The sequence below is a fragment of the Stegostoma tigrinum genome, chromosome 18 (assembly GCF_030684315.1).
Source record: "Stegostoma tigrinum isolate sSteTig4 chromosome 18, sSteTig4.hap1, whole genome shotgun sequence".
In the NCBI taxonomy this organism is placed as follows: Eukaryota; Metazoa; Chordata; class Chondrichthyes; order Orectolobiformes; family Stegostomatidae; genus Stegostoma; species Stegostoma tigrinum.
The window spans coordinates 7,169,936-7,196,178 of record NC_081371.1 but is presented as its reverse complement, the minus strand read 5'-3'; the positions used below and the strand labels follow the sequence as shown (position 1 = coordinate 7,196,178).

The window sequence follows — 26,243 nt, the reverse complement described above, 5'->3', positions numbered from 1 at the left end:
AGGGACACAATGACCATTAGCCGTTGCAGTCAGAACACATCATGCTCAAACCAGAAGCAACATAGACTTCAGACACAGTCACCACCTTCTGAGATGGAGCAGTACTGTCAATAAAGAAAGAAATAATCACAAATACAGGCACATTCTTTACAAAGCAGTCTACTTTATTTCAAGACTAATAAAAAAAATTTTGAGTAGAAGAATATCAACAGTATAAAAAAAGTACAAAACTGGCTCCATAGATCTCTAATACATTACAAAGTGCGTCACTAAAATACATCTTGCTGCACTAAACTAGGTCAAGAAGTGAAAGGAGACAGTGGTGTTTTCTTTTTGTTGTGGAGGAAGAAAAATAAATAATAATAAATAGAATGACAGGAGGAGGAAGCTCAGTTACAAAGCCCAGGGAGTGAATCGCAAACCAGACCTCAAGCTTACATTCAGTCACAAACTGTGCAAACAGGGACTGAGTTACACCTGAACACAAAGGGATGTGGGTGAAGTGGCCACTGTGATCTCACTCATCCCCTTCCCAAAACACTGGACGTGTACAGGCAGATGGAAAGCAAATCCCGTCACCGTAGGAACCATAGAGAACAGAGATCAAACTCCGTCAAGTCTACAAAAAGGATACCCAAGTGGGATACATGCAAACCGGAAGCACAGAAGCTGAGGTGGAATCTCCTCCTGACCTTGCCCACCCATCCCTCAGAATGGCACAGTCTGGATGGCGCAAGATAAATTTCTGTACATTTTTGACTCCCTGAAAGCTGTAATAACTGCTGCCTTGGCAACTGGTGGCCAAATTAGTTTGGGTGCTAGTTCCTCATTGTATAAATTGCAGGGGAATTGATAGTTTGGAGGTTACGCTGCACAGAAAGCAGTCATTCAGCTCCCTGTACTGTTCCAGTTCTTTTTGCAAGGGCAGTCGAATCACCCACCACACCTTCCTCTACTTTTCCCAGGCTAAATCTTTCCATAGGAATATTCACCACTGACTATCACTTGCATTACATCTGGTAGCTTTGCATTTGGGATCCCTCGTCAGCACAGAATTGTTTACAACAGGCCACTTGATTTCCTAGTGTTAGCTTCTATTTGCTGCTAGGCCTACAGTCCGTTTATAGAGAAAACGCAATCCTCCCACAACTGCAAACCAAAGTCAACCTGCTGAGTGGCTGGTTATGAGCTGTGGAGGAGCAAGCTACACTTGCACTCAGTGTCCTGCCTGCTCCCACATAAAAAGGATTGACCTAATGGTTACACAGAGTTGCTCACAATGGCATCCTCTCTTCAAACAAAACCAAATAGCAGTGAAGGAAGGGAACTGGTGATATAACATTTGCCTACTATACTAGAGCAACAGCCAATCCTAATAAGTGACCAACGCTCATCTTTAAAGCAAAGTGGAAGACTTAATATGGTGCCGACAGATATTTTCTACTTTTGCAAGCTGTCTCAACACACAACAGGTGAGCCACAGCAAACAAGAGCTGTTTTAATAGCTTCAGAGATAGTAGGAACCACAGACGCTGGAAAATCTGAGATAACAAGGTGTTGAGTTGGAAGAATACAGCCGGCCAAGCAGCATCAGAAAATGAAGAAGGGTCGAGGCCTGAAACATCAGCCTTCCTGCTCCTCTGATGCTGCTTGGTCTGCTGTGTTCATCCAGCTCTACACCTTGTTATTTCTGTGGTTTCAATAGCCAGTGGGGTAAAGCCAAGGAAAGGCTGCGGCATCACACCCACCCTTTCCCAGATTTGCCAACATGGCCGAGGATTCACCTTCAATTTCAAGAGGAGAGGGATGGTAAGGTTGCAGGACAGTAGGTCTAACCCATGACCCCAGAAACATCACCGGGTGATCAGCTTGCCGGTTTGCAGCAACGGTAAAGCCCACTCAACAACACGGCAAAATGGGAGTAAGCATGCAACAAAGAAGACTTTCCTTTGTGGCCGACTGGTATACCATAAACAGCCAATCTACGCCATGTGAACAAGCCACAACTCTGTTTCATCCCCCCTGGTTTTGCTTTGCTACATACTGGCACTTCAGAACATGCCAGACTAATTCTTCCAAACGTTGCTCATGTTTTGCTCCAATTTTCACCACTCTGATAACTGGGCTCCGCACCACATTAACCTGCCCAGCTTCATCCACAAGGGTTAGGCAAACTATTTAGACTGGGGTGGGGAGGGTGGAATGTTACAACCAGGAGCCCCATCATCCTCTGACTTCATTGTTTCCTCTTCCAACCAATGGGACAATTGGAAGCTAACAGTCATGGCCACAAGCTATGACTGTTCAACTCAACAGAGATACAGTGGATCACATCCTGGGCCCTTGTTTTAGTGGGCATAGTTCACACTGGGACAGAACACAAAAAGGGAAGGCCAGCCAGCACATAGACAGACAGTCAACACAGCCGATTCTTTCTAAACACAAAGGGGCTAGTCACATCTTATATTACACCCCTCACTAAACTTTTCCCAATTTTTCTCACCGCACAGGCGATGAGAACTCCATCGATAACTGCATGAGATAAACCCTAAATAAAAGCGCTTTACTGCTGCGCTCCACTCCACTTAATATGCGTGCAGCTCATGAAATATTACAACATTTACAGTCTTTTCTCATTTACAAGTCAAACCAACTGACCCCAGAGTACAATAAAAAGGCAAATAATCAGCCTTTTGAGAAGGTCAGTTCATTTGCAAAGCAACCGCAGTTTGCTCCTTATTTTTTGTTTCTTTCCCCCCTCTATTCAGTTCATCCCTCAGGCAACACATTCTTTTCAATGCGTTTTGCCCCATTCAGTCTACCTCTCCCTCTCTCCGGACGAGCCAGTTCACCATTCATCATCTTTAGGGGTGGATGGAGATTGAGCCACCTGCTCCTCCGGGGCTTGGACCACTCGCTTTTTATTGGCACAGCAGGGCTTGAAGAGCTGAGGGTCAATTAACACCTCCCCAAACCGACCCTTGTAGATGATTCCACAGCAAACCTTCTGCCTGTAGAGGAACGAAAGGTGAAAAGGTTTAGAAGCACAATAAAGAACAAGCTGGCCCGTCGAGCCTACCTCAAGTTGACGATGAGTAGATGCAAGATTAAGACTGCACCCGATAATGCATGTGCAGCTGGCCAGAACAGTCTCACTGGAAGTCATGAACACTCACTTCAAGAGTTGGGATGTCATGTTGCATTTGACGTGGTTGAGAGCACTTTGGAGTAGTGTACAGTTCTGGTCACCCTTCTATAATCATAGAATCCCTACACTGTGGGAACAGGCTATTCGACCCAACAAATCCGCACCGACACTCAGGGCATCCCACCCAGACACATGCACCTATAGCCCAACTAATTTACACATCCCTGAACACGATGGGCAATTTAGCATGACTAATCCACCTAGCCTGGATATCTTTGGACTGTGGGCAGCAACCGGAGCACCCAGAGGAAAAACCTCGCAGACACGGTGAGAACGTGCAAACTCCACACAGGCAGTCGCCTGAGGGCGGTATCAAACCCGGGACCTTGGTGCTGTGACACAGTAGTGCGAACCACTGAGCCACCATGCCACTATAAGAAGGATATTATTAGAGACGGTTTCGAAAAGATATACACGGATATTACCAGGAGCAGAGGGTATGGGTTATAGGGAGAGGCTGGGACTTAGTTAACTGGAACATAGGAGGCTGGAAGGTGACCTTACAGAGCTTTACAAAAATTATGAGGGGCACAGGTAGGGTGAATAGCAAAGGTCTTTTGCCTAGGGTAGGGAGTTCAAAACTGGACGGCATATTTTTAAGGTTGCGAGGACAACGGTTTAAAAAGGATCTGAGGGTGATGTTTTCCACACAGAGGGTGGTTCATATGTGGAATAAACAGCCAAAGGAAGTGGGTAGATGCAGGCACAGTTACAACATTTAAAAGACATTTGGACAGCTACCTAAATAGGAAAGGTTTGGAGGGGTATAGGCCAAGTGCAGGCAAACAGGACTAGTTTAGTTTTGGGAAACTTTGGTGGCATGGACGAGTTAGACCAAAGGGTCGGTTTCAGTGCAGTGGGATTCCATGTCCCACTCCCAACTTCACTCACAAAACACTTTCATTCCCTCAGGTCCAATAAGAAAGATTCATACACAAACTTTACATTGGAATATTCTTCTCAAAAACATATATTTTTAAAACACTGAACAACTTCAAGTCACTTCACAGGAGTGTTGTCAGATGATTAAAAATTGACACAGTGAGACACAGTGACCAAAGATTTGGTTCGGAGTAAGGCTGATGAAGCATCTTAAAAAGAGGGAAGGTTTAGAGCTATAGGAGGGGAATTCCAGAGCTTAGGGCCTAGCAGGTTGTAAGTACATGTAGCAATGGTGTGGGAAAAGGAAGCTGTGATGAAGGGCCAGATTTGGAGAAATGCAGAGTTTTCAAATTATTGCGGAATCGATGTGAGGGTCCAAGTCTTGAAAAATTTGAATAGGAGAATGAGAAAGTTGATCATCGGTGGCATATGATAATGTCACAGAACTTGTAATCTGGAACCTCGGGGAGAATGTTCTGGAGACGTGGGTTCAAATCCCACGATGATCGCTGGTGAAATCTGAATTCAACAACAAAAAATTCAGACAGGAAAGGCTGGCTTATTAGCAACCATGTAACCACTGTTGGCCATTGTTAAACAGCCATTGGATTGCCACATGTCCTTTACACAAAGGAATCTTCTATCCTTACCTGGTCTGGTGACTCTAGACCATGTGGTTGATCCGTAAGATTCTCGGCAATTAAGAGATGGACTATGAAGGCTGGTCTAGCCAGTGAGCACAGAAAGGCCAATGAGGAGACAGGAAGGAGGAAGAGGTCAAAGTTTACAGAGGTAAAAGTAACAGGGTTTGGTGACGGCAAAATACGGAATCCCAATCCTTATTGTGAACTGGATGTTGAAGCTACGAACCATCTGTTCAGTAGCTGAGGGAGAGTAAAGAAATTGATAATGAGGCATTAGAGTTTGTATCAAAAGCATTAGCAATGATCTTTATCCTTCCAATATTTAATTGCAAGTGACTTCAGTTCATCCAGGACTACAGCAGTTTAAGAAAGAAGTCCAATCGTAGTCTTTTCAAACCTAACTAGAGATCTCATCTGAGAATCCCTGAGGAAGAGAGTGATCGTAATATGATATTTCATGTGGAGTTTGAGAGCACCGCAATCGGGTACAAAACTGTGTCAAATTTAAACAATGTCAATTACATAGGTATGAGGGCTGAGTTGGCTAAGGTCGCTTGAAATATTATATTAAAAGATATAATGATCGATTAGGTAAAGGCCCAGCTGGGAGACATGAGGAGGAATAAGGAAATGACGGGGAGCTGTTAAATATTTTGTTGCTGCCTTTCACAATAAAAGCCATTAAAAAAAACAGAAACACTGTGTAACCAAGGGGCTAATCAGGGAAAGGACATTAATGCAAAGAATTAGTAAAGAAGAAAAGAAGTGGAGAGATGAATGAAAACTAAAAGCTGATATATCCTCCTCTTGAGACCTACATCCTAGGATTTGAAAAGGAGCGACTGTAGATTTATGGATGCACTGGATATGCTCTTCCAAAGCCGCCTTTGTGCTGGAATAAGCCTTGAGGACAGGCCGGAGAAAGAAAACAGGGAATAACAGGAGACTTAGCCTGATATCAGGAAAAATGCTAGATTCCATTAAGGAAGTAGCAGCAACGGTTAGAAAACTGTTATATAATGAGTCACTCAATAATACTTTGTGTAAGCGAAATCATGTTTGACAAATTTACTGTGTTTTTTTGGAATATGTAACTAGCAGGGTAAATAAACCAGTAGATTTAGCATATTAGATAGATATTCAAAAGATGGCAAAAGGTATTTTTTTTTGCACAGAATAGGGCTAAAGGTTAAAATATTAGTATGAATGAATGAATTGTCAAAAGATATCACGTTGATCAAGAATAAATGGATATATTTCTGAATGGCAGGTTGTTATTAGCATGGGTGTTGTAATGATCAGTGCTGGGGCTTCAGCTATCCTCAATCAACAGGAATGACTTACATTATGCTCAGTTGTTGTGCTTTCAAGATTGCTGACAATAGAAGTAAGCATGCAGATACAGCCAGCAACTGGGAAAGCAAATGACATGCTGGCCTTTACTACGAAGAGGTTGCACTGCAGCAGTAAGGAGGAACTACGGCAATTTCACAAGGCATTATTACAGAGACCATGGCTGGAGTACAGTTTTAGTTTTTGTACCTGGAGGGAAAGATGCATTTATCTTCGATGGTGGGCAGCAAATGTCTTTTTTGGGACGTTGTATAATGAAGATAGTTTCGAGTAAAAGAGTTTAGGGGATTGAAAGTTGATCACATTGAAATATAAAAAAATTCTGCAAAGGCTAGGCAGAGTAGACACTGAGAAGCCTCCTTCCTCTGGTTGAACAGTTTATAATGTGAAGGTTTTGTCTCAGGATAAGACTGTTACACAGCAAGAAGAGTGGAGACTTCTGCAGTGAAATGTACATACAAATTAGAATCAGAAGTGGCCATTCAGCCCTTCCGATTTGCTCTGCCATTTGCTGATTATTCCAGATTCCCATGTTTTCCTGATCAAGAACCTTCCTTGGTTTTATAAATGATCATAGATTCTGCCGCTTAATGCATTTATTGAGGAAGTGAGTTCAAAAGGATCACAACCCTGTGAGGGAAAGATGAATTCTGAACCCAGTCTGAAATGGCTGGCACCTTCTAGTCCCTGGGTCTGGACTGCCCGACAAAAGGAAACATCCTTTCCAGATCCACCCTGTCAAAGTCCCCGAGGATCTCATACATGTCATTCTAATCACTCCTTACTCTTAAGCTCCTGGTGGGGGTCTGAGGAAGAGCCATCTAGGCTCAAATCATTAGCATGCTGTCTCTCTACAGATGCTGTCTGACTCACTGTCAACCCCAGCATTTGCTGGCTTTCAGTACGGATTGCAGCATCTGCAGTAATTTGGACCTACTGTGGATGTAAGCTGAAGCTGCTCAACCTTTCTTCATAAAACAGCCAGTCCATTCCAGATATCAATGAAGTGAATCTTCTGAACGACTTCCCATGTACTTACATTCTTCTTCAAATATGGCTTGAAATGCAAATACACATTACACCAGATGTGGTTGCATCAATGCCTTGAACACCTGGAACAGAAGCTCCACACTTTTACGTGCCATTCCCTTTCCATTAACAACACCATTCTATCTGTCTTGTTAATTGCCCACTTTGACCAACGTTTTCACTTTTTGTGATTCGTATTCAAGGATAAGTGCCTGCTTTCAGGTGAGGTTAAACTGAGACTCAAACTCCCACCCTTTGGTCGATATAAATTAAAATATTGTCACTGGCTGTTTTAAGTGCAGCATTCTGGCCAGTGCTGACACTCAACCACTCTCAGTTTATCAACAGTTTATTTCCTCAGTACATCTTGCTCAATACAATTCTGCGTAGCTGACCAATGGAAGCAGCACAGAAAATGGACAAAGTGTGTACCTTTTCCAGTAAGTGAGGTCTAAGAACGAGAAGACAGGCACCCTGTTTGATCCAGACGCCATTTCTGCATCGGAACCCTCATCCGAGTGATTACTGTAGCAGGGAGAGTGCGCTGGAGACATACTGGATGTTGTACTATGCGCATCAGAGTCTGTAGTCAAAGGAAAAAAATAGGATGAGGGAAACAGAGGCCACTAAGATTATCACGACCCTACTTCAACACAGCAAATGCATCAAATTCCAATCAGTCCCACTTATTCAAATGCATAAACTTGTAGGGATGTAGGAACTGTTCACCAGTTAGATTAGAGGTTTACCCATGCATGATTCCAACACCTTAATACCCTCACTGAAGAAGCAAAACCCTAGCACTGGCCCAAATCTTTTCACACCTACCTACCCCTGTTTGCTTTTAATTCCGCCTCTCCCTTCCCGGAAATTCTGTGCAAAAATTCTTCTCTTCAAACATGGAGGTGCAAAATCCTGCAGGTGCTGCAAGTCAGACATCAGAACAGAAAATGCAGAAGCAGACGATCAATTTGAAAATTCTGTCAACTCTGTGCTTTTCCCCACAGATGCTGTCAGACCCGCTAAGTACTTCCAGCACTTTGTTTTTAATTCTGCAGACAGCTACTGAAACTAACACACAACAACACGCGTTATACTGGAAGAGAATCTTCACTCAAATCCAGATAGCCTTCAGGATCTGGAACAGTGCTGTTCCTTACTCTTTATATTCAGTGCACTGGTACAAATGAACAATAGGGGAACTGTTTCTTAGGATCATAGAACAACAAACCACGCCAGTTCCTGTAGTAGGATATCTCTATCCAATTAACCCCATTCCTCTGAGCTTTCCCAACAGCCTGGTAAATGTTCTCTTTTCAAGTATATATCCAATTCATTCTTTGAAAGATAATGGACAAGCTTCCTCCATCCATTCAGGTAATGCATTCCAAACCACAACATCTTGGTGTACAAATACATATCCTCATCTTTCCTCTGCTTCTATTGCTAATTGCTTTAAATCCATTCCGCAGAGTGGAAAGTCTATACCTACTTACAATATGAAAGTCCCTCAATGTTGAGCATCCCTAGTAAATCTCATCCTAATATTCTCTGTGTGAAGGAGAATAATCCCAGGATTTCCAGCCCTTCCATGTAACCGATAGCCCTCATCATTTGGACCATCCTTCCTGCCAAAGTGGATAAGTTCACATCTACCTATATAATCCATCTGCCAAATTTAAAGGTCCACCCACTTAACTTACTCTCCTTGAGCCATCAGCCAATTTAGCGACCATACATTCTGTCCCTTCGGCCAAGTGAGGAGAGGTGATGGCCCAGTGGCATTATCACTGGACTATTAATCCAGAGACCTAGGTAATGTCCTGGGGATGCAGGTTTGAATCCAACCATGGCAGATGGTGGAAATGGTATCCAATAAAAAACAAAGTCTGGAATTCAGAGTCTAATGATGACCATGAATCCATTGTCGATTGTCGGAAAAAACTCACCTGGTTCGCTAATGGCCTTTGGGGAAGGAAATTTTAAATCCTCATTTCTAACTGGCTTGCGAACAGTCCCCTCCTTTAAATCCTTATCTGTTCTGGCCTACATGTGACCAGACCGACAGCAATGTGATTGACTCTAAGCTGCCCTCTGGAGCATCTAGGATGGGCAATAAATGCTGCCTAGCCAGTGACACCCACATCCCATGAATGAATAACAAAATAAAACGTCATTGACACAGATTGTGAGTATATGAGGTCCGAGTACGGCACTCCATTTGTCACATCTTGTCAACCTCATCTGGTATTCTACATACAACATTGCTAAGTCTCCTTAACAACTTATCTTTCATTGCGTATAGTTTTATAACGCGGTATTCAACGTTGATGACATACATCCATCCACTCGAGTTAAAGATACTTTTCCCTCCAGTACGTGTTTCAACCAGCAAGGTCAAAATAGTAATCTTGCCTTACCTTATCCCACACTGAACAATTACTTACATCACATTGAATGGGCTTACTACCTTCAGTGTGTGCATTGAACAGAACCCTGAACAAGAACTGTAATATTGTTTTAGGGATGTATCTATTGGTGGGTTTATTTGATGAAGGTGCCAGGGTATTCTCCATCTCAGAATGTTAAAGTATTGAACCAACCAACTGTTATCACACTGGCACACACAGCAATGACTTTTGCAAAGCAACAACACTGTCCCCTCTCTTCCGTCTCAGCCAAATATTTCATTTCTACAATTGCCAAGATTTGATCATTGACTCTTAGTTCAATTTGAAACCGATAACAACTGGAAAGGGCTCTTCCTAAGATGTTTGCTACTGTGCTATTGTCAACGTTAAGAAGACCAGAGCATCTTTGCCTTTACCATTTCCGATCGGCCATGGTGCTTTTATCGTGGCCAAGGACCGAATGACCAAGCAGTATGTGGCCAAGATTGGTTGGAGAGGATATGACGGTGTCCCATCTCCAGAACAGAGTTTGCAACTGGGTGGGAGATGCTGTTGAACTAAAAGCTGGTGAGATACCGTAGTGCATCAAACATATTGCAGTTATAATGCCTCAAAGCTGAAGACAGAGTGTAGCAGCTGGGACATGTACACTGCTCTGTGTACTCAAGTGCACCCATCCAACATGTGGTGAGATTCATCACACATCCATCTCTGGTCCTGTAAATGGTGAAGAAGCATGAAGTGGAAATGAGGTGAATTAGTGGCATGGAATACCCAGGGTGAAGAAGCATGAAGTGTAAAGGAGGTGAATTAGTGGCATGGAATACTTCACGACCACACGGTTACCACGACTAGTTTACCTTTTGGCCAATGGTAGCAAACATCAGCTGAGGAATACTGACAACGGGCTGAGATTTTAAACAAAAAATCATCAGATAGACACAGGCGAAGGTATCGAGATATTCATGGGCATATACTGTATCAGGCTATCTGCCAAGTGCATTTTCAGTTGCAGTCAGTGACTGAAAGCACCTGGGAACCAAACAAAAATGTCACAAAATGCACTTACTCTGCCGTTTGAGCTCTTTCTGGATCTTGCTGATTTGACTGGCTTTGATTCTGTTCCCAGTGAGAGATTTCGCCTTTTTGGGCTTCAATGCTGTCTTTAAACTTGGTCCTGCTCGAACATCAACCACCTGCAAGCCACAGTAGTCCATGCATATAGTTACTGCCACTGATACAGTTGAGAAATACTCCCATCCAATACTCGGACAACGCTTAAACTGACAGCACAGCAAATCGGATATTGCACCTTTGCAACAGCATGAAATATTGGACAAGTCCATTTGCTGAATAATGACCTGACCGAGTGTTATCATTATTTCACATCTTCACACTAGTCCCGAGTACATTCTTAGTAAAAATGATTTGAAAACTTTAATTTCAGCCTGCACTTGATTCAATTCTGTGAATGTCAAATGACCTTTCTTTCTCCTAAAGACAGCCTCCACTGCTGGCATTGCTAGACTAGGTCACTATTGTTTTAGAATGCCATTTTGGACATTAAATCATCAGTAGGTCACACACACACACACACATACACAGAACATACTTACATGATTCCAGTTTTTTTTGGAACCAACAGGGAGCTTCTTCCACCGTTTCACCAACAGCACACAGGCATTGCAGATTTCACCCGAACGGGCTTCGTTCAACCTGCAAGAGAACGCGAGCGAATCCAACTTGAATGGCTCCTTCCATGAAAAGGTTACACATTTTGTTCATTGTTTAATTCTCTCTCGTTTTACACAAAAAAAATCTGTTTTCCCCCTACTTACCCAAAGCAGCTCTGGAAGTCTTTCTCGTAGCGTTTGCTATCAGTGAAACGCGAGCTTGATGACTTGGCCCGGCAGATGCAACAACCGTCCAGGCTCCGATACATTTTGGGCTTGTGGAAGCCGAACATCTTCCGGTCAACTTAAGAACAAGACACACCCTGAAAGCAAGAGTCGAGCTATTTAGGCTTAAACTGTAGAACTGTGGCTGGTGCCAGGAGCTACAGAGCGTTTAGGCTGAACCGTCATTTATTTCAGTGCCAGATAAAGCACACGTGTTTAAATTAGGAAGTTCAACACTGGCATAAAACACTTCGCCACAGATCTGCAGAACTAACTCACAGGCTTGTTAACCATTGCCCTGTCCCCTCCTATGCTCTTTGCCACTGACTTGCAAAAGTTTTGTTGAATTAAAGATTTGAGAATGAACTTCTCGTTCACTTCAGTTGCCCTGATTTCACCTCAGAATTGACTGCAGTAAATATGGAATGAGACATTTAGTACATTAACCGAGGTCAATTATTTTTACCTGAAATAAGAGTATCGAGTATGTGAAATAGCAGCAGGTAAAACGGAGTCGAAACACAACTCCAATTGAATTGAGCAGACTTGAGGGGATGAATAGTCTTTTCCTGTTCAGAAGGTATGTCTTAGTTTGGGCAGTGGGGCCAACACAATGCAGTTACTCCTGCCAGCATACCTGCTGTGTTACATCTCATCTGTCACACTAGTCATGTTAAACCATCCTTTCCACATCCACTGCAAACATAGCCCTCCAACACCCAAGTGTTTATAGGTCAACTCCCCTTCCTGCTGCCTGTCCTCTAGAGAAGATTTTGTCGCTGTTCAGCTCTGATCATTAGATCCAGTTGCTGACATTTTCTCTTCTGGTCGTCAATTTTGATGGTTCTTTTCAGTCTTGCATCTTCAAGTACCACTTACAGTCTATGTATTTTAGCCATCGTTGTAGTGCACATTATTTCAAACGCTTTTCTTTCTTCCCACAGATCTTGAATTATCATCCATGTTTCTGAGGCATAAGAAAGTGAATACATTGCAGAATTTTGTTTCCTGTTTATATTTTACCGAAACACTTTTTTCCAATCCGATAAATTTCCTCCCGGATTATTTCGAATGCTTGTCATTTAACCTTTAAAAAATTGGTGGCAGACAGCATGTTTTTTTAAAATTCATTTTCAGGATGAGGGCATCACTGCCTAGGCCGCATTTATTGACCACCCCTAGTTGCCTAGAGGGCAATTAAGAATCAACCACTTTGCTGTAGGTCTGGAGTCACACAAAGGACAGACCAGGTAAGGATGGAAGACGTCTTCCCCAACAAGCATCAGTGAAACAGATGGGTTTTCCCAACAACAGAACTCTTAATCCCAGATGTTCATTGAATTCAAATTCAATATTCAGGACTTCAGTTTTGTATTGAATTCAGTGCCATCTGTCACGGCAGGATGTGAACTCAGTTAATCTGTGGATTAATCGACCTAGTGATAATACCACTGGGCAATTACCTCACCCAACCTTAAAGTCCCTCCCAGCTGAGGCTCCTCTGTATTGCTGGCATAGAGCATCATACAACTCAATGGAGCTGATGGGACGACAAAGCCAACACAACAGTCTGAACTGGGCAATGATTCTTAACAACGTTGGCCACGGCCAGCATTAATTGACCATGACTAGATGCTCGACATATGTTAAAGTGGACAGCTAAATGCTTTCAACAGATATATAAGAGTTTTATTTGGAATCTACATTTTAGCACAAACACCAGTTCCCACCTTTCCCTGTCCAGAAGCTCACACCTCATTGGTGAGGAACTAGGCCGGTTATTCATTTTAAAGAACATACCATCAAATTAAAATCAAAAGGCATCCAAAAAAAAAACAAAAATCGCTACAACACAGTAACACCCAGCTTTTATTTTAGTTTGAATCAACACGTCCAGAAATGTCACAACCTACCTCTGAAGTAGGTGGAACTTGTACCCTAGCCTCCTATGTCAGAGGTAGGAACACTACCACTGTGCCATGACAGGCCCCAGAACAGAACCCTGCTTTCTCTGAGCAGTCCCATCACCAATTTCAAGAACTAAACAATTGAACTCGAACCTGGATCTCCTGGCTCCGATGTAGAGCCACTGCACCACAGGAGCTTGCAAGTGCAATGTTCCATCAGCACTGTCTAATCTCAGCCGGTCAGTTCTGGTTGACCCTTAAAGGGATTGCATACCTAACACTGACACTAGTTACCCCAAGAACACCTGGCGAGGAATTCTCCTTCTAAGTCATTTGATGCAGCTATGAGATTTGCTAGGCACTTCACTGATGAGTCAACCACATCGCCATGGTCTTGAATCACGTAACAGACAAAGAACCAGCTGGATTTCTACTTTAAACCAACTGCTTCATGGCTTATTTTTACTGCACCACATTGCTTTTTCCTCCCTTAAAAAGGATCTTCACCAAACAGTTCAACAAGACAGCTCACCCTGACCTTAAGACAAAGAAGAATGGGCAAGAAGGAATGGCCTTACCATGGAGGGCTGCATCCAGTGAAGAGATGTCCAATTTTAGGAATACTTCAAGCGCTTTTTCCTTTCTATTTCAGACTTCCAGTAGCTGTACTATATTAATTTTGCACACGCCTTCATATTCAATTAGCTACTCCTAGGGCTGTACATCTCAAAGTGCTAAGTTCTAGCACAATGCATCATTTGCAAGGTCTATATTCACATTTCCCCATTCAAAAAAACATGCTAAGGTAATTACATGAACAGAAAAGACCATAAACCAGTCTCAGGCGTAATTCATGAACTCACACTTTGTCTTGATATCAATCAGGTTTTTCCTTTTGTAGGTGAGATGAAAACCAGAGGATTTAGTTCAAGAACTAAAAGTCTCACTTTTGTACGGAGATGAAGAGAATTATTTCCTCTCAAGAGCGTCATAAATATGGAATTCTCTTCCTCTAACATGCAGTGGAGGCTGGCTCTTTAAATTTATTCAAGATGGAGTGTAATAGATAGAGAAGAGTTTTATGAGGCACAGACAGGAAAGTGGAGTTGAGACCACAACCAATCACAATCTTATTGAATGGTGCAGCAGATTTAAATGGGCCACGAGACCTGTTCTGAAGTCAAACTAGACTTGAAATGTCATGTGTTTCTCTCCCTGCAGATGCTGCTAGATTCGCTGAGCTCCTCTAGCATTGTCTGTTTATTTTTCAGATCTCCAGCATCCAGACTGTTTTGCTTTTATCCAATGTTCCTTTGTTTCTCAAGATCATAGAGAGTGTGAATAATACACGGTGGGTCTTGTTCTTTGGTCAAAAAAGTTAGTCGATTTAAGTTTATTCAATAGCAGCAGAGTCCGATGAAAGATCATCAATGTGGACTGTCTATTCACAGATGCTGGCTGACCTTCAGAAAATTTCCAGACTTTGCTATCTTTAAAAGGGTATGTCCTTAAAGTCATAGTTACATCCCTGAAAATCACAACTTGAAGTAAAATGATGCTAAGCAAATCGTAATTTTCTATACAAATCAATGTTAAATTTGAAATTAGGTTCTTTCGTACATTTTTTGCTCAGAGGTAAAAAAGATGTCTAGGCTGAAACATTGTGCCGTACATTGCAACATAAAATAACCAACATGAAAGAAACATTGAACCGCAAGATATCTTAGAACATTTCTCAGTAGAAAGTAACTTCAAAAGCCATTAATTTTTATATGGTGTGCACTCCTAAATGCCTACATTCTTAAGTAAAAGAATTCTTAGGGTAAAACGTATTTAAAAAGTGAAATATGGCAAACATTAACAAATCGCATTCACCTGATGGTTTAAATAGTCAGGCTCCATCTAGGGGCAGAAGCAGATCAGTGCATCTGCATGAAGAATTTCAAACGTGCTAAGTCTGTGACTGAAGATCTCCATGCATCAGTTCAAGCTAACAAACCCCATATCATGAGACTGGGGTTTGTTCTTTTCAGCCAGGAGAACCAGCCTCTCTGCATCTACCCTGTCCTGCCCTTTCAGAATCTTCAGTTTCAAAAGGGACCATTCTCTCATTTTTCCACATTCCAGAGTATATAGATCGTTCTGCTCAACTTGCCTTCATTGAACAATTCTTCTATCCCAGGAATTAATCTAGCAATCCACTGTTGCTGGCAATTTCATCTTTGTTTAGCTACAGGGATGAGGCGGTGTACACTCCTCCAGTGAAGTCCTAAAATGGATCTATGTTAACATATCCAAAACCCATTAATTTACACAAATAAAAAAAGTCAGGCTCGTGCCTTACTAGTTCTGGACTTTGCTGCCTGGAAAAACAATCTAAGAATGTCATACTTCTCAATTTCCTCTTTTCTTCTGCAGACTATCCATGAGTAAAGTGCAAGATTGCTTTAACAATATTAGCGAGAAAGGCAGCCGACTTATTTACTTATCAGGACTGCTACATATCCAGTTTGTTGTATTTTAATCTCAGTCACAGATTTCATCCCTTTCTTCTTTACACATTACTGGAGGCTACACAGCCTGCATTCCAAAGTCTGCCACTGCTAAGTCTATGAATAACTTGAACATTTAGGGCAGACACTCAACCACTGTTTACCACTGTGGCCAGTGCATCAGATGTAAGACTGATATTTGTATGTATGGCTGCTCCAGTTTTCCACTCTAGTACATGCCTGTTCCATGTGGGATAGACCCACAAGCTTTTTTTTTAAATATAAAGCCGAGCCTTGTTAATCTGCATCATTGTTGCCAGTGATTTGTGCGCTTGTTCTCCAGGTTCTGTTGTTCCTTTGCCTCATTTCGAACTGTTATTTGCTCAGCATATTGTGACCCAATGTTCCATCTAAGCCACATAACACGCAGACTGGACTAAATGGATGAACAAGCAGGCCCCATCCAAGCAACCTTCCCTTAAGATGCATAAATATCATTTTCAGCCACATGTTTGTTGAAAGCGGCCACACTGCATAACAAGTTGCCACACACAGAGTAAACTGAGCAGACAGGGAACATTCTTGGTGATCTTAATATTTTTCTTATGAAAATATATTTCTCACTTTTATTTGTGTTGAACTTCATTTCTAAATGTATGCCCATTCTGAGAGTTTATTAAAATCTTCTTGTAATTTGTGGCCATCTCCCCTATCGTATTAACACCTAATCGGGCAGGATAGTGATCAGCAAGGTTAGAAATTCTGCTTCTCAAATTTAAATTATTTGTAGAAATTGTGAGCAAGAGTGATTCCAGCTCTGATCCCTGTGGCACCCCACTTCTTACTTTCTGCCACTCTAAACAGCAAACCTTTTCTCATTCTCTCTGCTTTTTGTTATACAATCTGCTACTCATTGCCTGACTTTGTATTCTTTGAGCTTATTCCTCAGTATATTCTGTGGTTCACACTGAAGGCCTTTTGGAAATCTAGGTAAACTACATCCACTGCATTACCCCTCTGATACCACTTCAAATTCAATGAAGCTGGACAAGCAAGACTCTCCCTTCAGAAATTTATGTGACTCTTCATTATTATGCCTTAGGTTTCTAGGCATCTTCTATTTTCTCCTTTAGTAGGGATTACATCACCATTCCTACCATTCATGGTCCATAGTTTTTGGAACAACTTCTTACATACATTTACAATGCTTGATCTCCACCAGCCCACTGAATCTTTTCCAAATCAATTAGTAAGCAGGTGTAATAATGCCTCTGCTGTCTCTTCGGTAGATCCTTTTAAAAGATAAAATCTGTCTGGATGAGGGATTTTATCTTCTTTTGAGAATGGTGCCTATAGTGGTTCTCTTCCAATTTTAAATGTCATCTTTTTTTTAAGTCACAGCATCAAAATGATCTGACTCCTGGAAAATTTCAAGCAAAACATTTAATATTTTGGCATTTTACAGCTGATGTCATGAATACCCTCAGTACCGACCTCAATGGCCTTATTCTCAACCTGACTTCCCTTTCTTTATTCATGAACCCGTTAAATACTTTACTTTTTTTTATGTTCCTCAATCATTTGATTTTGTGGTTCCTCTCTCCCATCTCAATTGTTTTTTGAACTTCTCTTTGAATTCCGTTATATTCTCGCTTGATATATATTCTTCCAGGACTTCCCTGAACGCCACTTTAAAATGTTTTCTATTGCCGTTCTACACTTACATTTTAATACTGCTGTCCACATTATTGACCTACAAGTTCCAGTCTTGGACTCTTAAAAGTCAACATTTTTAAAATTTATTAATCCCAGTCTTTGTCTTGCCTATTACCATCTTAATTATTAAGTTAAACAATATAATATTATGGTCACTATTGCCTAAAGGTTCCCCCTCTTTTCCTTCACTCATCGGCACTGCATCTTTCCCAATTACTAAATCTAATTCCAAGTCCTCCCTTTTGGAGCTTCTTACATGCCAAGTTAGAATTGAACCCCATGAACTCCAGTTCCTTGTCCCCTTTACACATCGCTGCTTGCCAATTCGTTTTAGCTTAGCTGAAATCAACTGTTTGATTATTATTCTATGTTTAATGTTTATTTCTCCGGTTTGCTTTTTCTTCCACTGTTAGCATGCTGTCTCTAATTAGTGTATTTACTTCAATTTCCTGTTCACCCTCTCTTGTTTTTCTTAAAATAAAATTACAATGTTTAATTCCCCCTTCTGATTTTTCTGCAGTAGTTACTATTTATGGGAGCTTGCCATGGACAAAACAGTTTTCCAAGAGTGTGATTACAGCTCCAAAGATGTAACACTTTATCCCTTCTTAATCCAGAATCATGTTTGTAGGTTCTGTCTTTTTTTAAGAGCAGACAGTACTGACAGTATTAAAAGGACCTCTCAAACTATAAACTGCAGTCCTGAGCTCAAACATCTCATGGGATGTCAGTTCGACTTATTACAACATACTTACTTCCCAATTTGTTTTGCTTGAATACCACAGTCCTGAAGGATTATCAAGAGCTGTTTTTCTTGAGTTATTTGCTCAATGATGGAGGTATCTTAAATCAAGGCTCCAAGATCTAAGAAAACTGAAATAGAGGAACATTAATCAAACTATGGTTTTAAGCTTCATGCATTTTTCTTTATCTATCTCAAATAGCTGGTCTGCCAGAGATATGACCTGAGACTGGTTTATAGCAAGAGTTCCAACAAATTCTTGAATAATGATTGATTACTTAGAAGGTCTGAAACAGTAAATGGTCAAACTTCCTCCTGTTCTCCTGACACATACTGGATGAGGGATCTACGTGCAAGCAGTTCCAGTCTCCAAACTAATTCAAAAATATCGAACCATAAGTAACTGCAGGCACAGACTGAGCAGGTTCCAGCTCCTTTTTCTGGAGAAGGTCTGATTGAAGTTGTAAAAATTATGAATGGACTTAATGTGGGGAATCTGCTTCCATACCTAATGAGTGATCCAGCTGAAGGGGACATAAATAGAAGGCAATTGCTACCGGATGAAAAGAACTATTTAGGAGTTTTTTTTTAAAATGGAAAGCAGTGAGAATTTGGAACCTCCCCTCACATGGTGTGTTAAAACATGCATTTGGAAAGGCAAGGACTGATTAGGGATACTCAGCGTGGCTTTATGCATGGAAAATTGTGTCTCACTAGCTCGACTGAGTTTTTTTTGAAGAAGTGACAAAGATTGATGAAGGCAGAAGAGTTAATATGGTCCATGTGAACTTGAACAAGGCGTTTGACAAGATTCTGCATGGTAGACTGGTTAGCAAGGTTAGATCACATGCAATCCGGGGGAAAGCTAGCCATTTGGATACAAAATTGGCTCGAAGGCAGGAGACAGAACGTTGTTTCTCAGATTGGAGGCCCATGGCCAGCAGTGTGCTGCAAGGATCAGTGCTGGGCCCACTACTTTTCTGATGTGAATGTAAGAAATGATTAATAAGTTTACAGATTAGATTACACCAAAATTACTGGTGTAGTGGACAGCCAAGAACTCTATTTAAGAGTACAAAGGGACCTTTATCAGAGGGACTACTGGGTTGAGGATTGGCAAATTTAATTTAATTTAGATGAGCGTGAGGTGTTGCATTTTGGCAAAGTAAACCAGGACAGAACTTGTATATTAACTAGAAGGGCCCTGGGGGCTGCTGCCAAACAAAGAGACTTAGGGACGCAGGTGCATAATTCCTTGAAAGTGGTGTCATTGGTAGGCAGGGTGGTGAAGGCAGCATTTGGTATGTTTGCCTTTCTTGGTCACTGAACTGACTATAGGAGTTGGGATGTCGTGTCCTGGCTATATAGCACATTGGTGAGACCACTTTTGGAGCACTGTGTTCAATTGTGGTCTCCCTGCCACAGGAAAGATGTTGTTAAACTTGGAAGGGTTCAGAAAGGTTGTTGCCAGGACTGGAGCATTTGCACTACACTGAGAAGCTGAACAGGCTGTGGGGCTATTTTCCCTGCAGCATCGGAGGCTGAGGGGTGACCTTATAGAGATTTATAAAATCACAAGGGGCGTGGATAGGGTGAATAGCCAAGGTCTTTTACCCAAGCTAGGGGCATCCAAAACTAGACAGCATAGGCTTAAGGTGAGCGAGGAAAGATTTAAAGGGACAATCTTTTCACGCAGAGGGCGGCGCATGTATGGGATGAGCTGCCAGACGAAGTGGTGGAGGCTGGTTCAATTACAACATTTAAAAAGGCAATTAGATGGGTATATGAATAAAAAGGGTTTAGGAGGGATCTGGGCCAAATGGGTCTAAAATCAGTTTAAGATGTCTGGGCAGTTCATATAAGCTGGACTGAACACTGTTTCTGTGTTGTAAAATTCTACATTTTTGTAATTATAACCTTAGCCAACGGGTACCTGTGAACACAGACACTGAATGATGATGTCAGCAACAGGCTCCTTCATCTTATTACTTGTAAGAATGCAAGAATCTCTAGACAGAAGTCTAGATCAATCCAGTTCACCTTCTACCACCCTCACAGCTGCTCAGACACCAATAATGCGAGTTATTGATTAATCATGCTAATCAACCTCCATTAACTAGCCTACAACAGACCTAGTCATAAAGTGAGGAAATTCAGTGTCCTTGACAGCTCTAAAAAAAACAAAGCCACATTAACTCAAGCAGTAACAGAGCTAATACAATTCAGTACTGAGTAATCTCAATTCTTCCTTGCGTCTCATACTCTCAGCACAACACAACCCAAAATATACATTTGTACTTCTCAATATGTCCCGAGTGGGAATACTGCGGAGGTTATTTTAAAAACCCACATCCCTTCACTCAAATGCTAGTGATATCACTATCAACAAGCAACTGAATTTATGTAGCATGGGAAAATCTCCCATGTGCTAAAGAGAAAGCTTTGAGCAGGGTGATAATCAGCCAGGTCGAAAGTGGTTGGTTTGAAGCAGTATCTTCCAATGAAAGCCTGAGAGACATTCGATAGCACAGCCTTCAATGAAGTGCAAGAGAAGTGGGAAACACAACTGAGCCCGGAATGAATCAATGCAGGGACCTGACAGTTCTGACTGGTCATGGAGATCGGGAAGGTGAGACCATGAGGGAATTGAACAGGGCGATGTGAAATGATGATGGCCTGGACTTCAGTGGACCAGAGTCAATGTAGGTGAGTAACTGTAGAGCAAATAAACAATTATTCAGGTCATGTCAGCTTTTCCAAAAAGAGTTAAACAATTTGTTCTACATGCCCCCCATAGGCCTGAAAAATGTTCTTCCCTACATGTTTATCCAATTTCTTTTTTTAAACGCCACTATCAAATCTGCTGGCACCGCTCTTCCCAACTACGTATCCGAGCTCATAACTCGACGGCTAAAACAATTCGTCATCGCCTCTCTGGCTCCGTGGTCAATTACCTCAGGTCTGGGTAGACCCTGCAGTTTGGAAACCCTTGCTTTAGCTTTCGAAATCTTTCATAATTTTGAAAGCATATAGGGACCTTCTCAGTCACCCGGGTTCCTCCCGAGATGCAGGATGCGTTAAGGGGCGTCGGACACTCAGCTACAAAAACAAAGCAATAAAAAGGTAACTGGGGGCGAAGAACACAGGAAAATTCATCAAACTATCGTAGGGAGGGCAGAAGTTAACGTTTCAGGTCGATGGCCCTTTCGTGTGTTTATCCAGTGGAGCCATCCAGTACCCAGAAATACTGCTCACAAACTCTACTCCCATGCTTTGGGGAGAGAGAGAGAGAGAGAGAGAGAGAGAATAAATTCAACCTGACCATGTCTCCCTGTGGATTCTGTCCATTTCGGCTGCGTCTTTTAGAAGCTATGAAGGAAACGGACTTTTCCTGGTCAAAACTGCACAGGACAGAGATTACAACTTAATGCTGCGTAGACATGGCCCTCATTTCTGAAGCGTTTGTATGTAAGCTGATATGTATTTTTTAGAAAACCTACACTGAAGCACCGCCACCAGTGCAATATCGCAATCGCTGTCTCAGACGTGTCTGGGAGGTGGGGTCGCACGCTATTTGTTGTTTGGTGTGCGTGTGTGTGTTTTAATCCTACAAACTCGTCGTTCTTCCGCTGCCTTTCTGACCACGCTTTCAAATTACAAAAAAATCCATCCGAAACCCGACACTTTCTCTTTCCTTCAACAATAAAAAAAATGTCATTCATCACAACACCGGAAATCTGCGAGCCACAAACCACGGACCAACGAGAAAGGATATAGGTCCAACCTCCACCCAGTTCTTACCACCGAAGTATACCCAAAATGATAAGATGCGCTGATCGCAACATTAAGTGCCTCAGGTTGCTAACTATTCCTGGGGGGCGGGGGGAAGAACAGGGGTGACATGTTTCGAAAATAACACGCAGATCACTGCAAAAATAAAGGGGAAGCCGATTTTCTGATTGGAAAGATGTGTGATGGACTGAGTGAGCGATCCACGCTGCTCTTTGTTTTCAGACTCCGGCGTGCTACTGCCTACGTGCTGCATCACCTCCTCAACACTGGGAGACAATCTTCCCTATACACACACACACACAAAAAGACCCGAGCAAACTGCATCTAGTCCCCTCTCCTCCTGCTGATGTACCCACTCATCGCCGCCAACACCAGACCCTTCTAACTCTGTCCAGCCAGCCTCCCCTACCTAGCTCACAAAAATAAATAAAAGTCATAAGACGAATAAAAGAAACAAAAACGGCCTGCGGAGTTGCTTGGAACGAAGAGTTCACATGCATGACGCCATCAGCACAGAATATACAAAATCAAATCCGCAAACATAGAAATCGTTTAACAAAGTTCTGAGAACGAGCGATTAAAAAGGGTGGCGGTGAATCAAGAGAAAAATCTACATACTCCCAAGTTAAAATTAAAAATGTGCAACGGATATATTTAAGTAACTCGTGTCGCAGAGGCGATCACCCAGTGGTTTGTGTGTCTGTGTGTGTGTGCGCGTGCATGCTGCAGACTGGGGAAAGGTTGAAAAGAAATGGTCGCGGACAGGAGGGAGGGAGCAGGAACGGGGTGACCTTCTCGTAAGTTACAGATACTGAGTTGAAATGAACAAAAAAAAAGTTTTGTCTTTTCTCGCGGAAGGGCCGAGGGAGTTCCAGGAGAACGGAACGTTGTGTCAGAACGTTTGGAATCCCGCGGTCGCATGTAGCAACTGATTCATCCGGGCAAGGTTCTAAATTCGAACGCGGCGAGCGCCCACGTTCCATTCCCTGCTCATTGTTGCGAGCAAGAGATTCCGCAAGATCAGGGAGAAGGAAAAAGTTTACAACTGTGTCTTATAAAATAGAGCCAAGTTATTAATCGAACAGCGCATTGTCAGACAACAAGTCTGCTGATCACATTTACTCGCGAACATGTTACATTAAAATGCACTCACCAGCACGCAGCGTGAACTTCACTTTCTTTTTTACAACCTCGTTGTTGATGTAGATAAAGCTCCACTGCTTTGCTTTTTTTTCGCTTTAAGGGGAGGTGCTGCCCGTGAGTTACGTCCCGCGCAGGCGTATTCGGACGCCTTTTGAAATCTTGGTGAATCAAATTCATTTGCATCAGGACGATGATGTCAGTCTCAACGCCAAATTAGGGAAGAGAGGAACGCGGGAAATGCGCTTCCTCCACCCCTTTCCTTTCTGACGTCACAGGATGTTTGGACTGTACATGGTAAGAGGCAGAAATGATTTGCGCTTTAAACTCTGTTCTGAGTCTCCGCGAGTTTGGGGTGGCCACGCAGCAAAACACGGAGCTACTGCTCCTCCTGAGAGCAAAATAGACGTATAGATCAGTTCCTTCTATTTTAGGTAGCTAGAGTTAGAGGCATCTCCACAATACCTGTCCGTCAATGTCCTGGGTGGGGGGAGAGAAGGGCCAGTTCATATACATCTGTCGGGAAACTGCCTGCAATATCTGGTCCACTGAATCAGCCACCCCTGCGTGGATCTAAAGCCGGAATTTATCTTAAAACTAAGGGGAGGGGAAGTTCGCACCGTTGGAAAACTCATTGTGTCGTTTTAGCGACAAATTACAAAGTTTTTTTGTTTCATCCGGTCCTTCGACTCCTGTAGGAGCTGTGCATTATTTTTAAATAAAACAAAAACTTTAAAAGAATGAAAGAGGGCGTTATCCCGATAAATTTGCACAGGTAATGGTGCGGGTTTGAATAAGTTATAAACATTGTAATCGCAGCTGATAGTTCTCACACGTAGCAAACGCTTAAACAGTCATGTGATAATGACCAGCTAATCTGCTTTTGTGATGTGGATTTCAGGGATAAATGCTGAGCAGGAGGCCAACTGCCTGCTCCTCTTCGTATTACCTGCCACAGGCTATTTTCCGCCCACCCAGAAGGCAGATATTGTCTTAATTTAACATCCGGTAGGTTATGGCGCTGAAGGGAATTATCCAAATAGGAATTAAGGGGAAGAATCTTAACATGAGGACGAGAATTTTTAAATCATGAGAGGTTTGTAAAATCATAAGGGATGTAGAGAAGGTGAACGATGGGCGAGTTCAAAACTAGAGGGCACTTCTTTACTGTGAGGAGAAAAAGGGATTTTAAAAACACGAGGCGCAACTTTTTTTAAACAGTAGTTCGTGTGTGTGTGGAATGAATTGCCAGAGGAAGTGGTGGATGAAGGTAGTTAGAATGTTTAAAAGACGTTTGGATATGTACGTGAATAAGGAAGGTTTGGAGGGATATTGGTCAAGCGCAGGTAGGTGGGATTAGTTTAGTTTGGGAATGTGGTCAGTGTGGGCTGATTGGACAGAAGGACCTGTTTCCATGCTCCATGACTCTGCCTGTTAACAACAAGAGCAGTTAATAGAGTTGTCATGTGTGAATGGTCAGTTGGCTGGATGGCTGGTTTACAATTCAGTGATAGCCAAAAAAAGTGGGTTCAATTCCCACACTGGTTGAGGTTACCACAAAGGACTCTCCTTCTCAACCTCTCTCCTTTGCATGTGGCATGGTGATCCTCGGGTTAAATCATCACTAGTCCCCTGTCTAAGCAGCCAGTGGGATTATAAGACCGTAAGACATAGGAGTGGAAGTAAGGCCATTTTGGCCCATCAAGTCCACTCTGCCATTTAATCATGGTTGATGGGCATTTCAACTCCACTTACCCGCACTCTCCCTTAATTCCTTGCGAGATCAAGAATTTGTCAATCTCTGCCTTGAAGACATTTAACATCCTGGCCTCCACTGCACTCTGCGGCAATGAATTCCACAAGCCCACCACTCTGGCTGAAGAAATGTCTCCTCGTTTCTGTTTAAAATTGACCCCCTCCAATTCTAAGGCCGTGCCCACGGGCCCTAGTCTCCCCGCCTAACAGAAATAACTTCCCAGTGTCCACCCTTTCTAAGCCATAGATAAATAAATACATGATAGGATTATGGTGACTTTAACTTTATATGTGAATGAGATTTGGTGTTTGGATGCAGCAGATTTTGAAACAGCTTCAGATTTACGATTGGAGGTCAGTCTCGAGTGAGCTAGAATAGTCATATGCAGAGGGAAACAAGGGTACAGATGAGAGGTTTGGCAGCTGATGGCGGCTCTGTGGTTAGCACTACTGTCTCACTGCACCAGGGACCTGGGTTTGATTCCATTATTGGGTCACTGTCTGTGTGGAGTTTGTGCATTCTCCCTGTGACTGTGTGGGGTTCCTCCAGGTGCTCCCACAGTCCAAGGATGTGTAGGTTAGGTGGATTGACCATGCTAAATTGCCCCGTTGTGTCCAGGGATGTGTAGGTGAGGTTGATTAGTCATGGGAAATGCAGGGTTACGGGGATAGGGTGGAGGTCGGGTGTGTCAGGGAGGGATTCTATGATTCTACGATTCTGCTGAGAAAGACAAAATTGGAAATAAGATATCTTATTGATTAGTATGGGCATATCATTAGAAGCTTGTCATGTGATCAAACAGGCCACTGAGATTGGGAACAGCCCAGTTTACGCTCAAACAAGATCATCATGAAAGAGAAGCTGACAACAGCGAATCAGGGGAACTATTAGCTTATCCAGTGCAAGGGGTCAGATAAGCAATCTGTTTGTTGAGTAACAACGGGAGAATTGCAAAAGGCAGTGATGGAGTGGAGCTGGATGTCATTAGGGTTCATGTGAAAATTGGTATGACCAGCTGAAGGAGGGAATTAGTTCACCTGTTTATTTATCCCACTCTTAATCAATGACTGCATTTTTTTTGTGTGAGAATGTGTAATGGACCAGACCACATGCCCCCAAAAGAATTGTGTGGAGAGAGCCTAGACACTGTCATGTGTTTATTTAAAGGTAAGCCTGAAGTGCTTTGTTCGAGATGTGATTCAATTGGTCCACCACTAGGCTTTAATCAAAACAAACTTTATTCTTACAGCACAGTTTAAGAAAAATTGGCAGA

The 26,243-nt window shown here is 42.4% G+C and overlaps 1 protein-coding gene across 1 annotated transcript; it reads right to left on the bottom strand.

Moving 5' to 3' along the window:
• Window positions 1–143: 143 nt before the first annotated feature.
• sinhcaf (SIN3-HDAC complex associated factor) lies at window positions 144–23,353 on the bottom strand. Its single transcript, XM_048549529.2, has 7 exons — window positions 23,228–23,353; window positions 18,296–18,413; window positions 11,366–11,523; window positions 11,144–11,243; window positions 10,597–10,723; window positions 7,549–7,699; window positions 144–3,011 (listed from the first exon to the last, which is right to left on the bottom strand). The coding sequence occupies exons 3-7, from the start codon at window positions 11,491–11,493 to the stop codon at window positions 2,849–2,851; spliced, it is 669 nt and encodes a 222-aa protein (XP_048405486.1). The 5' UTR covers window positions 11,494–11,523; window positions 18,296–18,413; window positions 23,228–23,353; the 3' UTR covers window positions 144–2,848.
• Between the last annotated feature and the right edge of the window lie 2,890 nt (window positions 23,354–26,243).